This window comes from Ceratotherium simum, chromosome 10 (assembly GCF_057802395.1).
Source record: "Ceratotherium simum simum isolate JZ-2026a chromosome 10, ASM5780239v1, whole genome shotgun sequence".
NCBI lineage: Eukaryota > Metazoa > Chordata > Mammalia > Perissodactyla > Rhinocerotidae > Ceratotherium > Ceratotherium simum.
This window is the reverse complement of record NC_141909.1, coordinates 76,466,531-76,481,922: the sequence shown is the minus strand read 5'-3', so window position 1 is coordinate 76,481,922 and position 15,392 is coordinate 76,466,531. Positions and strand designations below refer to the sequence as shown.

Genomic DNA, 15,392 nt, shown 5'->3' with positions numbered 1-15,392 from the left:
TTTCAATTATTAATAGTATTTCTACCCTAGTTACCTTAGCTATCATTACAGTGACATTTTCCTGGAGACAAGAATTCTCATTATATACTTTCCACACTAGAAACTCCTAATCACTTCTTATTTGAAACTGTTCTCCTGCCAATCTACCAAGACAAAGGGCAAATCAAACGGAGTTGACCGATACTCAAACACAGACCCCAACTAGAGCCTCACATGCAGAGGGCAGATCCTTGTTCCCTCCTAGCTTGGAAAATTTGTCCTGCTGGAGTTAACCTGCCAATGTCTTCTAAAAACCAAAAATAAAACAAAACATATAATTTAAAATCCCTTCATAGGAGAAAACACAAAATCGGGAATAGAGATGTGAATTAAACTTAATGACCAAAAGTTATGCATTCTGTTTAGTATTTTACTCAAGCCTGGTACAAAATTATAAATTTGCTTCATTTTAACGTCACATTTCTGTTCATTTGTTGATCTTATTTTCTAAAGCTATGGGATGACTTTCATTTCTCTAGTTTTTAAAGTTGTTATCCATCTCTACGTCTTTACATAAACTAAAATACTTTCTGCCTAAAATACCCTTACGACTTATTCTCTGGTCAGAGTGTTATTCTCAGCAAGTTCCGCCTCCTCTCTGAAGCGTCCTCTTTTGTCCAGGGGTTCTTCTCTCTTCCACTCCTTTCCTCTGAGCTCAGTGCAGGGGCATCGTCCATGGAGCCCCCACACCGCTCACACTCAGGGTCCTCTGTTATACCACTTGGAATGTTGTAATGTGCTCACCTTGCTATTCCACCAAATTCTTTGTGGAGTCCTTGAGAGCAAGGATCATGTTTTACTCATTTTTATAGTCTCATCACTCAGTACAGTACCTGATTGAATTTAGATGCTAATAAATATTGAATGAATTTTGAGTTTTTCACGTTCTACATTTAATTTACTTCACATTTCTTTTTAAGTTTCAATGCTTTTCTTATTCTCTTTACATTAATGATCTCAAACTGCAGACAAATTGACCATTAGAAACTCAGGGAACCACTTTGGTTTTCAGATGTGTACAATGGAGCTAGTGACACAAACTTATTTTAAAAGTTAGAACTAATAAACAAATTCAGTAAAGTTGCAGGATAGAATATCAATACACAAAAATCTGTTGCATTTCTATACACTAATAATGACACTTTCTGATATACACTTTCTGATATCAGAAAGAGAAATTAAGAAAACAATCCCATTTACAATTGCATCAAAAAGAATAAAATACCTAGGAACAAATTTAACCAAGGAGGTGCAAGACCTGTATATTGAAAACTGTAAGACATTAATGAAAGAAATTAAAGAAGACACAAGTAAATGGAAAGGTATTCTGTGCTCATGGATTGGAAGAATTAAGATTGCTACAATATCCATACTACCCAAAGCAATATACAGATTCAATGCAATTCCCATAAAAATTCCAATGACATCTTTCATAGAAATAGAACAAACGATCCTAAAATTTGTATGGAACCACAAAAGACCCTGAATCTTGAGAAAGAACAAAGCTGGAGGCATCACACTTCCTGATTTCAAACTATACTACAAAGCTGTAGTAATTAACATTATGGTATTGGCATAAAAACAGACACATAGATCAATGGAACAGAATAGAGAGCCCAGAAATAAATGCACACATATATAGTCAATTAATTTATGACAAAGGAGCCAAGAATATACAATGGGGAAAGGATAGTCTCTTCAAAAAATGTGAGGAAAACTGGACATCCATGTGCAAAAGAATGAAACTGGACCCCTATCTTACACCATATACAAAAAATCAACTAAAAATGGATTAAAGACTTGTACCTAAGACTTGAAACCATAAAACTCCTAGAGGAAAACATAGGTAGTAAGCTCCTTGACATAGGTCTTGGCAACGACTTTTTGAATCTGACACCAGAAACAAAAGCAGCAAAAGCAAAAATAAACTAGTGGGGCTACATTAAACTAAAAAGCTTCTGTGCAGCAAAGGAACCATCAAGAAAATGAAAAGCCAACTACAGAATGGGAGAAAATATTTGCAAATCATATACCTGATAACGTACTAATATCCAAAATATATAAAGAACTCATACAACTCAATAGCTAAAAAGCCCAATCTGATTGAAAAATGGGCAGAAGATCTAAATAGACATTTTTCCAAAGACGACATACAGATGGCCAATAGGTACATGAAAAGATGCTCTACATCATTAATCAGCAAGGAAATGCAAATCAAAACCACAATGAGATATCACCTCACATTTGTTAGAATGGCTATTATCAAAAGACAAGAAATAACAACTGTTGGTGAGGATGTAAAGAAAAGGGAACCGTTGTGCACTGTTGGTAGGAATATAAATTGGTGCAGCCACTATGGAAAACAGTATGGATGTTTCTCAAAAAATTAAAAAAGAACTACCACATGATCTAGCAATTTCACTTCTGGATACTTATCCAAAGAAAACGAAAACACTAACTCAAAAAGATATCTGCACCCACACATTCATTGCAGCATTATTTACAATAGCCAAGATATAGAAACAAGCTAAGTGTCCACTGATGGATGAATGGATAAAGAAAATGTGGTATACATATACACAATGGAATATTATCCAGCCATGAAAAAAACCAAAATCTTGCCATTTGCAACAGCATGGATGGACCTCAGCATTATGCTAAGTGAAACAGTCAGAGAAAGATAAATACTATATGATCTCTCTTATATGTGGAATCTAAAAAATTTATACATATATATATATATATATATATATATATATATAAAACCAAGCTCCTAGATACAGAGAATAGATTGGTGGTTGCCAGAGGCAGGGGTACGGGGGTAGAAATGGGTAAAGTGTTCTTTTAGTTTAATAAAAAAATAACAAATAATTAATATATATTGAACTAAGCATTGTGCTTACAAGCTTTATTAGGCATGGTGCTAAGAGCTTTACATGTTATCCCCTCCTCAACCCAAGAAATAAATAGCATTATTAGCTCCATTTTATAGATGAAGAGACTGAGGCTCAAAGACGGTAAATAACTTGGTCAAGATTACACAGCTGGTTAAAAGCAGAGCAGGGATTCAAACCCTGGAGGCTTCTAAAGCCTATTCTCTTAACCGTTACTGGAAAGAAAGTATCATAGATAGTGTCCTACAGTGAAAATACATGATCCGAGATTTTTTTTTTTTGGTGAGGAAGATCAGCCCTGACCTAACATCCACGCCTATCCTCCTCTTTTTTTGCTGAGGAAGACTGGCCCTGGGCTAACATCGGTGCCCATCTTCCTCTACTTTACATGGGATGCCGCCACAGCATGGCCTGACAAGCAGTGTGTCAGTGCGTGCCCGGGATCCGAACCTGGGCCACCAGCAGCGGAGCGCGAGCACTTAACCGCTACACCACGGGGCCGGCCCCGATCCGAGATTTTTTAAAATATTTTTTGTAGGAGAAAATGTTGGACATCACCGTTTCTTTCTTTTTAAATGTAGTCTGTCTCCCTCTGCATTTTTTCTATAGTATTTTTTTTTTTTGCTGAGCAAGATTAGCCCTGAGCTAACATCTGTTGCCAATCCTCCTCTTTTTCTGCTTAAGGAAGACTAGCCTTGAGCTAACATCTGTGCCAATCTTCTTCCACTTTATATGTGGGTCGCCGCCACAGCATGGTTGATGAGTGGCATAGGTTTGTGCCTGGAATCCAAACTCATGAACCTAGGGCACCAAAGCAGAGCGTGCTGAACTTAACCACTACGCCACAGGGTTGGCCCCTCTATAGTATAATTTCTAGGAAATGTATTCATGACTCATAAGTGACTAATTTTTATTACAACTTTGTGTTGAGGTTACAGGTCAAGAGCTATTACGTTAAAAGGAAGGTGGTATGATACTTCTATAAACAATCTGAGAAGAAAAAATGAAAGCCTGTAATAAAAATAGATGCCTTACTCTTTCCAGAGGAAAATGCTAAATAAATAAAATGGGGGTTCACTTTGGAAAACCATTTGGTAATTTTTTATGAAGATAGACATACACCTACTTTATGATCAAGCAATGCTAATCCTAGATATTCACGCAAAAGAAATGAAAACATATTCACAAAAATATTTATGACAGCTTTATTCATAGTAGCAAAAAATCATAAACAACTCAAATTTCCATCAAGAGGAGACTACAAATAAATTGTGGTATATTCATATAGTGGAATACTACTTAGCAATAAAAATGAATTGAACTACTGGTACAGCAACAATATGATTGAATCTCATAAACATTAAGCTGAACAAAAAGAGCCAAACAAAAAAGAGTGCACTACCATTTATACGAAACTTAAGAAGAATAGGCAAAACCAATCTATGGTTATAGAAATCAGAATATTGGATGGTTCTCATGGGGGAGGGAACTGGCTAGAAAGGAACCTCAGGGAACTTTCCATGGAGATAGCAATGTTCTATATCTTGACTGGGGATATTGGTTACAAGGTTGTATACATCAGTCAAAAATCATGCAATTGTACACTTAGGATCTGTGCATTTTAGTGCATATATTTTTAAAAATCTCTCTCGGGGCCAGCCCGGTGGTGTAGTGGTTAAGTTTGCACACTCCGATTTTGCGGCCCGGGGTTTGTGGGTTCGGATCCCAGGTGTGGACCTACACACCACTCATCAAGCCATGCTGTGGCGGTGTCCTACATACAAAATAGAGGAAGACTGGCACAGATGTTAGCTCAGGGACAATCTTTCTCACCAAAAAAAAAAATCTCTCTCTCTATAATATATACATACACATACACATATGTATAAGTGCATATATACATATATATGTATACAAACACACATATATACACCATACTGGGGTTAGGTTATTTACATTAAGTCATTAAGAACAACGTACAAAGTCTAAAATGGCTGGCCACAGCAAGAATGTATTTAATTTTGGAATTCATTTTGGTATACTATTATTTTTATTTTCTTAATTATGCTTTTTGTAGGATAATAGTAATACCATTTTGGTTACACTTAGCCCAGACCAACTGATGACTGAGATAAATAACAGAATATGCTAAAAAACAAAAAAATTGACTTAGAATTAAAATTTTGCTATGACAAAGTTTTTTTTTAAAAAATTAACTGAAATAGAAGAAACTGTAAATACTTTGGTCACAGGAGTTTGCATTTGCTCTATAATTAAAACATCTTATTAAATTCCTAGCTATTTAGATATATAAAGCAACATACATATTTAGAAAGTAAGACAGTGAGAAAGAATGATCCATTTGAAAGGCAAAGGGAACAGCATGCATAAAGCCCACGAGGCTAGAAAGAGCTTGCCTGGTTATGGGAGTAGGGAAGGCAGTGGTAGATACAGTGAACTGAGGGAGGAAGCAAGTGAACCTGAAAAGAAAGGCAAGAACCGGCTTATGCAGGACCCCGTAAACCAAGGGAAGGAGTCTGGATTTTATTATAAGAGCAATAGAAAGTCTTTGGAGGGCTTTAAGCAAGGGTGTGATATAATTAGCTTTACAGTTTTAAAAGATCACTCTGCCTACTATGTAAAAAAAGGATAGAGCTGATGCAACAGAGAAAAAAGTGACCTTAATGAGGCCATTGCTGGTTCAGGTGAGAGATTCCACTAGAGGTGGCCATAGAGATGGAAATAGGTAGGCCATCTGGAGATATATTTTGCAAGTGAACAGCGATTAAATTTGCTGACAGATTGGATATGGAGGGTGCAAGGGAAAACTTAAAGACAAAACCAAGGTTTCTGGCTTATGCCACTTACTGACATGGGAAATAATGGAGCAAAAACAGGTTTGGGACTGGAAATCAAGTTTTATTTTGGACATGTTAACTTTGAGATGCTAAAGGGTATCCAAGAACAGATGTCAGGCTGAACAGAAGTTTTGAGGAGAGGCCTGAATTAGAGAAATAAACCTGGTAGTAAGCAGAAGAGAGATGACATTTAAAATTATAGCTGTAAATGGAATTACCTAGGAAGAGAGTGTAGAAAGAGAAGAGCAGGGGAACTAGTTCCAAGTCCTGAACGAGTTCCTTGTCCTTATTTAGAGGACAGGGAGAGAAGGGAAAACCAACAAAATAGTCTGTGTAGTGGTCAGAAAGGGTAGTGTTTCAAGGAAGAAGGAGCGGCCGGCCAGAGTCTAAGGCTTCCGAGAGATTAAGAAAGAACAGGGAATGGCTTTTGGTTTTGGCAACATGGAAGTAGTCGATGACATTGGCCAAGAGCAGTTTTAGTGGCACGATTGGGACAAAAGTCACATTAAACAGAAAACAGAAAGGGAGATGAGGAAGAGATGATAGTGTTCATGTATTTGGTTAAACCATACAAAGTGTCAGCTGAAATGTGACAATTTTTGATATAAAAAACCAGTAATTTCACATGATTCTTTTTTTAAAAGTCTGATGGAAGAAAACAAGGGGCAGTAGATAGAAGGGTATACGGGTCAAGTAGGACCAGGAAGGAGAGGCTTGTGGGATTTAGGTGGAAAGACCAGAGCACATCTGTACACTGATAAAAAAATTAGGCAATCATCAGCTCAAAGAAAGGTGGAGAGAACGGATGGGAAACTTGATAATCGAAGAAAAAATGTGAAATGGTCTTTACGGAGAGTAGGTAAGCAAACTCACTCTGAAACTGTAGTGGGGATGCGAGGTGCCACTGAGGACCTGTTTGAGAATGGCTGATCATGAATTTATGACAGGTGCAAGTCAGGTAAACAACTGAAGCAGACTGAGTGGACATGAAACTCAAGAATACATTCCCAATCTAAAGGGGGTAGCCACTGGATTGCTGCCGCCAAGACTATCAGCCCTAAGTTCCCAAATCTTCTGATTTTTCAACAAAGGCCAGAAATCTTTATTTTTATGTAACATATCTTAATTTAAAAACACTCTATGTGGTGAAAAAAACATGTTTGTGTGCAAAAAAATATAGCCCAAGAATAGGATGACTAGTTTATAATCACACCAGATGGCCTATTTGCAAGATTTTCTTCCATAATGCTCAGCTGTGGAGACACCATCATGGAGAAGGCAGAGGCTGCATTTATCCAAGGATGTACATTTGCTAGGAGAGTGATATGAAAGGAAGAATGACTTGAGGTAGTTGAAAGGGAATGATGTAACGATGAACTACCGGAAATTAAGCTGGGTAAAGAAGAACACAGAAGCCAAAGGGGGCTAATTGTTATAGTGAAGGTGGAGGAGTCATGTATTAAAGGAATTGATGAAGACTGAATCCTTACTCCTCTTCACGTTCTTGAGCAAGTGAGCTTAAGGGCTAGAGACTGTGGTCACGGGATGTATAAATTCAAACTTTTGGAGCCTACGCAGTTTTTAGAAATTGCAAGTCCTGATAAATCAGAGGAGTGAGTCAAAGAAATGCAAATTTCAAAATCAATGGGATAATGTTATTTAAATTCAAACAGGTTAAGATTTTTGTTGCTTAGTTTTTTTAGATTTTTAGATTTTCAGAAAATGCATTATAAAAATAACACATACATTCATGAGGAAAACATCAGACAAATTCTAATGTTGGGGTATCCTACAAAATACCTGACCAGTACTCCTCAAAACCATCAAGGTCATCAAAAACAAGGAAAGTCTGAGAAACTGCCACAGCATAAGGAGACATAACTACATGGAAGATGGTATCTTAGAGAGTATCGTGGAACAGAAAAAAGATATTAGGTAAAAATTAAGGAAATGTGATTGAATTATGAACTTTAGTTAACAATAATGTACAGTATTGGTTCATTAGTTGTTACAAATGTACCATAAAAATGTTAAGATGTTAATAACAGGGGAAACTGGGTGCCAGGTATATGGAAGTTCTCTATACTATTTTCCCAAAATTTCCTTATAAATCTAAAACTACCCTAAAAAAAACTCTATTGAGAAAATAATACATAATAAAAAGTATAATGAATCAACCAATGACCTCTCACATATTCATTACCCATTTTAAAAACGGTCAAGACAGTTAAAGCCTCCCTTATACCTCTTTCTTTATAGTCTCCTTCCTCCCAGACATGACCACTCTTCTAAATTTGATTTTCATTCCCTTGCAGGTATTTCTCCACTACTTGCACTACATATGCATATATACCTATGCAATATACAGTATTGTTTTGCATGTTCTAAACTTATTTGCATATAAATTGTCATACTATGTATACTCAATAACTTCCTTCTTTTGCTTCATATTTATTTCAGTCTTGACTTGCTGGCATATAATATTCCACCGTGAGTATCCCATAATGTCTTTATTCTTTTACGGATGGATGTTCCCAATTTTTGGCTTCTACTCACAGTGCTGTTTTGTACATCCTTGTCTACATATCAAAGTTTCTGTAAGATATATACTTAGCGGAATGCTAGAATGTAGTATTTGAAAATTTTCAGTTTTAGCAAATTTTGCCAGATTATTTCCCTAAGTAGTTGTAACATTCACGCACCTACCAGCAAGCGCGTGGTATGTCTTGACGCACTGGAGGAAAAAACTTTTGAAAGACATACAAACTGGACAGTATACTTGCTTCACTACAGCTTGACTTTTGTACCCACGTAATCATTTCTACAGACGCGCCAGTTACGAGCACCAGCAAACGATCAGACGCCGTAGGACCACCCGCTCCCTGACGCCCGGAGACGCAGACACACGACCGCTTCCGGCGTAGCCTCAGACGCAGGGGCGGACGTCGGCACGCTCGGGTCGTCAGCGTCCTGTTTGACGCCCTTGAAGGCCCTTTTCTGGGCTGTCTGGCAAGATCCAAGTATCAGCTTGTATTGGTCGATTGTCTCTTTGTCGCAAGAAAAGAAAATATCCTCACAGGCTCTCCTTGTTTTTAGGGACGATCTCCTTCCCCGGAAGAGCCGCTTTCGGCTGGCGTTTCTTTCAGGCAGTGCGGCGGGCAGCCCGCAGGCCCTTGTAAGGCGCGCGCCGCAGCCCCGCCTCTTTCTTTTCGGCCGGAACCGCCATCTTCCAGGTAGGCCTCGCGCGTGGCTCCCGGTGCCCCTCGTCCCAGAGACTCGAGTCGTGACCTTCTGGCCGCGGAGGCCGTGTGTTGGGGCCTTAGAGAAACTGTCTCGGCTGTTTGGGGCCCATTGGCCTGGATGGTAGAGCTCTGTCCATTCAGACTGGGAGCGGTGCGCCGGGCCGGGGGCTGCGGACCAGTTGCGATGCCGCGGCCCTGCGGGGCGACAGGCTTGAGAAAAACGAGACCGAGTCAGTGGGGTGAGACGACTCCGGTCATTCTGGGAAGGATTCGTCTTTCCTGTGTTCTCACGGCTTCAGCCCCGGTATCCCGGGCTCTCGGACTGGCTCTGTGGGGCCGCGTGGCCTTATGCTTTTCGAACTCCTTCCAGGGTGGCATTTTTGCTTCTCACCTGAAACGTAAACTTGTAATGGTGTTGGGTGCGGACTTCGGGGTAGTGGGAACGGGCTCACAACCAGGCGTCGGCCTCAACCTCCGGGGAGGCCTGGATGTGTGTGAAAGCCCGGGCTCGCGATCAGAGGACGGGGTGGGTGCCCACTGAGTCGACCTGTAGGAACCCCAGACCCACTTATCGTTAAGGCGTGAAGTGATTTTCGGTGGTTTTTTTCAGCCCCGCGTCGTAGTTGGACGAGGGGAAGTGCTTTAGGTTTGCCACAGGTATTGTTAACGCTAGGGCAGTGTGTACTGACGCTGGCATTCTCGATTAGCTGTGTGTCTGATCTGGAAGTTTAGGGGAAAAGTTATTGAATAATCACTTAATCTTAGTTTCTTATCTTTTTGTTTAGTTTGTAGATATTTAGCCAGCTATCAGAGTTGAGCGTGCTGCAGGTTGCATCCCATAATGGGGCCCATTTTTGGTACTGTTATAGAAGCTAAAGCATCATTGTTTCTCACTTAAGTATTGTTTTAAACAATGCATTCAGTTTTATGTGTATTTGATCTTGGTGTAAAATGGATTTCTTATTCGGGAAAGTGGGTCTGGTGGAAGGAGCATGGGCTCTGGAGTCAGAAACGACTTCGGTTACTGATTCTGCCACTTTGCGACTCCATAAAGTGACTTGGACCCGCAGAGCATCTCTCCTTGGGTATGAACTTAACACAAGTTTATGTGAACTTAATACATACGTAGAGATTTTGGGAATTAAAACGGTACTTGGCCCTTAATAGATGATTAGTTGCCTTTTTTAAAACTAAAGGAAGCATTCTTAATAACAGTGCTTTGGCTTTGATGGGTTAGGTGAAACATTGTGTCTCCTTGCCAAACGAGTTACATGAAAAAGGTACATTGGAGTCCCTTTTCTTTAAGATTAAGGAGTAATGTTAATAAGTTGAGACCCATTTACGTTAGAGTAGTGAAAAAGTTAAGCCTCACTTTGGTATGTCTTGCCTTGTGGTAGGAGTAATTGCAGGCATTGGTGAATCTGCTGGTGAATGACCTGAAGCAGTCAAACCCATTGTTTTGACCTTTTGGGAAACAAAGTGAAAGGTTCAATTCTAAATGCTCATAGGTGAATTCTTAGATAATGATAAATTAACTACCATTTGCTGTTAAATACTTTATCTGTGCTAGGAATTGGTGAGTGCTTTGTAGACATTACTTCATTTAATTATAAAAGCATTAACCCCATTTTACAGATGAGGATCGGGGTTTAAACGTAGGTCTCCCCAGCAAGTAAGTGGCAGAACCTATGTCAAAATTAAGTCAGTGATTATAAACCCTGTTTTTTCCCCTTATATTTCCTAGTAAACAATTGAGTTAACAATTAGAATCTCTCTAGTCATAGGTTTTTGACAGTTAATAGATGCCGTATGGGAGAAATAATGTCACAAAAAATTAGCTTGTAAGAGGTTTAATCCACCATGTAAAAATGCAAGGCTGAGTTTTGTCATGTTTTCCAACAATAAATTATCTTCTAGCTAGTAATTCCAGCACCTTGGGCATTCTAGACTGGGTTCTACAGATAATAGCGTGGTAGAAGTCTGTCGTGTTTTTATATTTTAATCGAGAAAGTACTGGTTTGGGTTTTAAAATCCAGTTCTGCTGCTTAGGAATTTTAATGTTACAGCACTTGGGTAGTTTTGGCAAAGATCTTACTTGCTAAAATGATGGATTTTTTTTTACCTTTTATAAGAAATATTGATTGGTGAGCCAGCCACCTTTTATATTGTTCCCTAATTCTGATATTGCTACTGAAATATAAGCATTTGAAATTACAAGTTTTTTGGATAAAGGGGCAAATATAAATTTTGCAATTGTATTTGACTGTGTTATGCTTTCTGGTTTCAGTAATTTGCCAAAATGACCAACACAAAGGGAAAGAGGAGAGGCACCCGCTATATGTTCTCTAGGCCTTTTAGAAAACATGGTAAGTAGATTTACCCTCCTCGAGAGCAAGCATAGCATGCATTTGTGTTTTATTAATATGTATGTGTTGTGTTTCATATAATGTGTTCTTGATAAATTGCATTAATTAACCAACATCTAACTTATTTTGTAATAAATACAAGGCATGAATTTTATATAGTAGTTCTTAGATTGTCAACGAGCAAGATTTTAAAATATACATAACTGTCAAAGGTGATGTGTGTTGAAAGCTAGTAAGGTTATATATTTCTTTCACTCTAGACTTTAATCTTGATACTGATACTGATTTTTTTTTGACAGGAGTTGTTCCTTTGGCCACATATATGCGAATCTACAAGAAAGGTGATATTGTAGACATCAAGGTAAATTATAAAATCGGAGAAATAACCTACAGAATAACATTACAACCTAGAAAAGTTAGATTTACTCTAATATTGGAATTTAATTACAAGTGTATATTGCATCTGCTGGCTCCTTGTTGTCCTCAATGGGGAAAAATCTGTTGCCTGAATAAGAGCTCATAAGAGTATAGGATGGTTAATTTAATTTTACTTTCAGAAAACAGTTATTAAAAGTGCTGTTCTTGAGTCTGAACTTTTTCTCATTACTTGTTAATAGCTAGGGGAAAAAAATCATAGGAGTTGAGGTGAAAAGGAATCGAATACCTTAGTGCAAAATGTAATTATTGATGGAGATGGAGATTACTGTTAAAAGCTGTGTTCTTTAGTGACCAGTATCTGAATGTGTTTGGCACTTTCGAGCTTCATGATGATTGCCTTTTTGATTGCTTAAAGCAACGTGAAAAACAAATTTCACCGGCTCTGAAAGCTTGAGTTGCCGTTTAAAAGAAAAAATCTTAGAACATCTTAGTTACTTTAATAAAAATCAGGGTTTAAAAGGAAGGGGAAATTGCTGGCATAACATTTATCTCCTTTTTTCACAGGGAATGGGCACTGTTCAAAAAGGAATGCCCCACAAATGTTACCATGGTAAAACTGGAAGAGTGTACAATGTCACCCAGCATGCTGTTGGCATTGTTGTAAACAAGCAAGTTAAGTAAGTAATGTGATAGTTCTTTGTGGTTGATCAGTATTTCCTCACACCCCCTTTTCACTTTGCCAATTGGACTTATGTCTTTATTGGTCATTCAAGTGGGGCAAAGGAAAATATCCTTTTAAAACTCAAGCAAACTGAGTGTTTGTCTTGTATCCTGTCAGAGGAAACAAATTGAAATAGACTTACTGGAAAGTCTTAGGGGATTTGGTATTAAGCAGTTCGGGTTTTCAGAGTATAAAAAGTTTTATAAACTTATTAGCAGTCTGATTTTGGTTAAATTATTTAGTATTTGTGTGTCATGTCATCAGAAGAGAGAGCTTAGGGCCAGCCGCATGGCCAAGTGGTTAAGATCACTGCGCTCCACTTCGGCGGCTTGGGTTTGGTTCCCAGGCAAGGACCTACACTACTCATAAGCAGGCATGCTGTGGGCGTGGACCCACATACAATATAGAGGAAGATTGGTGCAGATGTTAGCTTCGGGGCGAATCTTCCTCAGCAAAAAAAAAAAAAGAGCTTAACAGTGGAGATGTTTGCCTCAATGCCTCTTCCAGTAAGATTAATAAATGATTCTAACATAGCCATCACCTTGTTGATTTATTCTCTCTATGGGTGAGAGGTTCATGGTTTAGGGGCTGGCACCATGGTCTAGTGGTTAAGTTCACTGTGCTCTGCTTCGGTGGGCAGCCCGGGGTTGGTTCCTGGGCATGGACCTACACCACTCGCTGTGGTGGCCACACATACAAAATAGAGGAAGATTGGCACAGATGTTAGCTCAGGGCGAATCTTCCTCAGTAAAAAAAAAAGTTCAGGGTTTATTTAATAAATGAAACTGCCAAGAGTTTTCTGAATTTTGGTTATATTTTTGATGAAGCATTTATAAGAGTTTCTGCTCTCTTCAGGGGCAAGATTCTTGCCAAGAGAATTAATGTACGTATTGAGCATATTAAGCACTCTAAGAGCCGAGATAGCTTCCTGAAACGAGTGAAGGAAAATGATCAGAAAAAGAAGGAAGCCAAAGAGAAGGGTACTTGGGTTCAGCTGAAGCGCCAGGTGAGTGCTTGACAGAGGGTTTCTTGGTATTGATCTTAGGAACTTGAAATAAAACTCTTTTTCAGGGATGCTTTACTTTTATATGAAAGTTAATGAAGTTAAAGAATTGAGTATATATTATTTCATTGGTTCTGAAAACACTTTGAAATTGAGTTACAGTACTTTACATAGTGATTCCCTTGCCTTTTTTTTATTCATTAGCCTGCTCCACCCAGAGAAGCACACTTCGTGAGAACCAATGGAAAGGAGCCTGAGCTGCTGGAACCCATTCCCTATGAATTCATGGCATGATAGGTGAAAAAAAATAAAAGACTCCCGCACTGTAAAAACGTTTCTCTTAATTGAGTATAAGTGTGGTGTCCCTTCCCCCAAAGAAATGTTTAAAGCAAACTTAATAATTGCGTCCTAATTCATTGGGTGATGTCTTTACTATTCAAATTTATGGGTTTTTTTTTTCTTGATGAAAGGTGTGGGGTGGTTTATTGTGCAACAAAGAATATACTCAATTGGTTAGGAAACTGCCAGATATTATTTATAAAATATACTAGTTTGAAAGTAATCTCTAAATTGCTATAAAAAAAGAATTTAAAAAATAAATGAAAGATTATCTGTTGCATTCCAGTTAAGCTCAGGGAAACTTGATTACTCATGATTGTATCATAAGTAGCTGTGTTTAAAGAATCTGGAACTTGCCTTTGAGGCCTACTACTTAAAAATACATTGTTTAAAGCACCCTGTCCTTTGTGAGTTAACATCCCAGTTCTGTGTTGCTTCAGCCTTTCATGGAACAGGGCTCAGAAAACAAGTGTTTGTGATCATCTGAAACTAGAATATCTTTATTTCAATCAAGGGTAAACATTTATATGGCAGTTAATGTGTTGTGTGGCATTCTAAGCACTTCACATAATTTACTCATAAAAAACTTGGAATAAAAACTGTTCTGCCTATTTTACGTAAGAAGAAGCTAAGGCACAGTTAACTTGCCCAAGGTTATAGGTGCGAAGTGTTAGGCAAAGATTCAAACCCAGGCAGTCTGGCTCCATAATCAGATCTGAATCACTGGTGCTATATTGTCTCATATTTGTGGGTACATTTTAAAGCTACTTGGTATTATTGGAGCACATTCAGGTGATTCTCTTGCTTCCTGGATATTTTTACTTGGATGTGACAAACATATCTCAAATTCAGCGTATCCAAAAGAGAATTGATTACATCCCATCCTGGCTGCCTTCAGTATTCTCTGATACCTGTAACAGTAGTATCAGTTTATTTGAAATGGAAACCTTGGACTTCTCAGAGTATTCCATCCCCACTAACTAGACTTGAGGACAAGAACCTATTTTTATAACTTTAGTAAATCCTGTAATGTGAATGGGTAAAACCCAGTGTTAGTGGCCTTTGGTTTTCTGTAGTAAAGTATGATGGTTATATGTCTGAATTGGAATCCAGCAAACCTGATTTTGAATCTCAGTGAATGCCTAACGTAACTCAATAAATGATGGTTATTAACTGCCCTTAAAGATTCACATCTAGTGGTAGAGTTGTGCTTAAAACGTGATTCTATTGGTCAACAGAATTTATCATTTACCACCACCGCAGAAAGCAACAAGGAAGACCTTATATACTGCATCAGTTGGCATTCCTGTTCTGGAGTCTTAGTTGATGGCACCACTATGCACCCAGTTGAAGTCATTTTAAACTCTTACATGTCCCTCACTTTGCATATTTTAAATATTTATTTCCTGATATTTATTTCCTGACTATCTTTCATAGTCACTTCTTTTTTCCATCCCTGCTCCTTTAGTCGTATTTTCATTTCTTTAAATTACTGGAACAGATTTAAGGCTTGCTGGTCACACTTACTGGTCCTGTTCCTTTGTTGGAAATT

The 15,392-nt window shown here is 38.3% G+C and overlaps 1 protein-coding gene and 2 non-coding genes across 4 annotated transcripts; all 3 read left to right on the top strand.

The window, feature by feature from the left end:
• Nucleotides 1–8,856: 8,856 nt before the first annotated feature.
• RPL21 (ribosomal protein L21) lies at nt 8,857–15,030 on the top strand. Of its 2 annotated transcripts, none has more exons than XM_004435278.3 (6): nt 8,857–9,024; nt 11,321–11,399; nt 11,699–11,760; nt 12,342–12,454; nt 13,354–13,504; nt 13,706–15,030. In XM_004435278.3, the coding sequence occupies exons 2-6, from the start codon at nt 11,333–11,335 to the stop codon at nt 13,793–13,795; spliced, it is 483 nt and encodes a 160-aa protein (XP_004435335.1). In that variant the 5' UTR covers nt 8,857–9,024; nt 11,321–11,332; the 3' UTR covers nt 13,796–15,030. The 2 variants fall into 2 exon arrangements, with proteins under 2 accessions (XP_004435335.1, XP_087292399.1); XM_087436273.1 differs by lacking the exon at nt 8,857–9,024 and adding an exon at nt 9,254–9,272.
• Nucleotides 12,158–12,228, top strand: LOC147916188 (small nucleolar RNA SNORD102). The gene has a single exon (XR_015553530.1). It is a non-coding gene; the product is annotated as a small nucleolar RNA SNORD102 (small nucleolar RNA).
• On the top strand, nt 12,499–12,626 carry LOC147916187 (small nucleolar RNA SNORA27). Its single transcript, XR_015553535.1, has one exon. It is a non-coding gene; the product is annotated as a small nucleolar RNA SNORA27 (small nucleolar RNA).
• Nucleotides 15,031–15,392: the final 362 nt, after the last annotated feature.